At 38.2% G+C, this 1212-nt stretch overlaps 1 protein-coding gene across 3 annotated transcripts in view; it reads right to left on the minus strand.

The window, feature by feature from the left end:
* Positions 1–6: 6 nt before the first annotated feature.
* LOC106941657 (epidermal growth factor receptor substrate 15-like 1) overlaps positions 7–1212 on the minus strand; it is a 33678-nt gene continuing 32472 nt past the window's right edge. Inside the window, exon 8 of one of the 3 annotated variants that reach the window (XM_015024734.1) lies at positions 7–108. In XM_015024734.1, the coding sequence (XP_014880220.1) occupies positions 106–108 (3 nt within the window). In that variant the 3' untranslated portion in view covers positions 7–105. Of the gene's footprint in view, positions 109–584; positions 1072–1212 lie in introns of those variants that run through there. The other 2 variants (XM_015024731.1, XM_015024730.1) reach the window with 2 other exon arrangements.

Here is a 1212-nt window from a genome sequence, read left to right on the forward strand (position 1 = left end):
TAGTTGTGGTCAATGTTAATCATGGGGAAAGCCTTTTCATGAATTCAAACTTGGTGAATCTCTTCTGGACATTCTCATAGTGGGTGATGACTCAATCCACTGTGGTCACTTCAGAAAAGGAACAAAAACGAATAAACCAAAAATGTAATGTGATCTTAATTCAGCATTTATTTAAATTCCAAAAATGTCCCTTGCTGTACACTGTCAGAATGGTAGACTGGCAGACAAATGTCTAGTTAACATGACTGGTTGTTATAAAGTGCAATACAATTATTTCTTAATTCAAGTAGTATAATCACTAGAGCTGAGCAAAATTATTCTGATCAAATATTTGTTTGGCAGGAATTAATATAGCCTATTGTTATTCAAATTGCATCATTTAATGTATAGTTTTAGGCACATGAGTGTATCTTTTCACTTAATTAGCATTATAAATGATTTCCAACAAGATACTCTGGCTTATGGCTTAAGAAGTTTTTAATAAATAAATAGATTAAACACCAGATTTGCATTTGACAACAATTAGTTGTCTAAAACGTAACTTGTTAACTTTGTGGTGATCTGTTTTCTGTGTATTTAGTTTGAAGTTTTTCTGTGCTTATTTAGTTCTGTTCCACTGTGAGTCTCTGTGCCGTCCTGTCCTGATTGTTCCCAGGTGTTTCTCGTTCCCTGATTACCCTCCTTGTGTATTTAAACCCACCTGTTGTCTTTGTCTCTTGTCGGGTCCTTGTCGTGTCTCATGTCAGAAGTCAGTTCTGTCTTTTCCCTCGTGCTGCTTTGTTGGACTGTTTCTTGGATTTATTATTAAATCATATTTTTTCATCATGTCTACTTGGGCCTACCTGTGTCCTTCCTCACCACCACAACCACAAATCATGACAAACTTATCTGGTGGATGTTGATTACTGCTTCCCTACTTGCATGTCTCCTCACACCCCTCTTCACCTGGAGAAAATAGTAACAAAATTTACTTATCTAATTTTCTTGGGGAATATTTCATCTGCTTCTTTCTCTTTGGTCAAACGGGGACTTCTTTCTCTCTTGGCCGGTCCTCATTTTAATCCTCCACACCTGTAGTATGTCTTCATTAGCCTCCTTTGTCCCCTCCACTCCCCACCATGTGTCCTTAGGCCACTGCTTCTCAATTCCAGTCCTCAGGCCCCCCTGCTCTGCATGTTTTAGATGTGCCTCTATTCCAGAACAGCTGATTCA

Source organism: Poecilia latipinna, unplaced genomic scaffold, assembly GCF_001443285.1.
Source record: "Poecilia latipinna isolate Pla-1442-1.1 unplaced genomic scaffold, P_latipinna-1.0 Scaffold3794, whole genome shotgun sequence".
Classification (NCBI taxonomy): domain Eukaryota; kingdom Metazoa; phylum Chordata; class Actinopteri; order Cyprinodontiformes; family Poeciliidae; genus Poecilia; species Poecilia latipinna.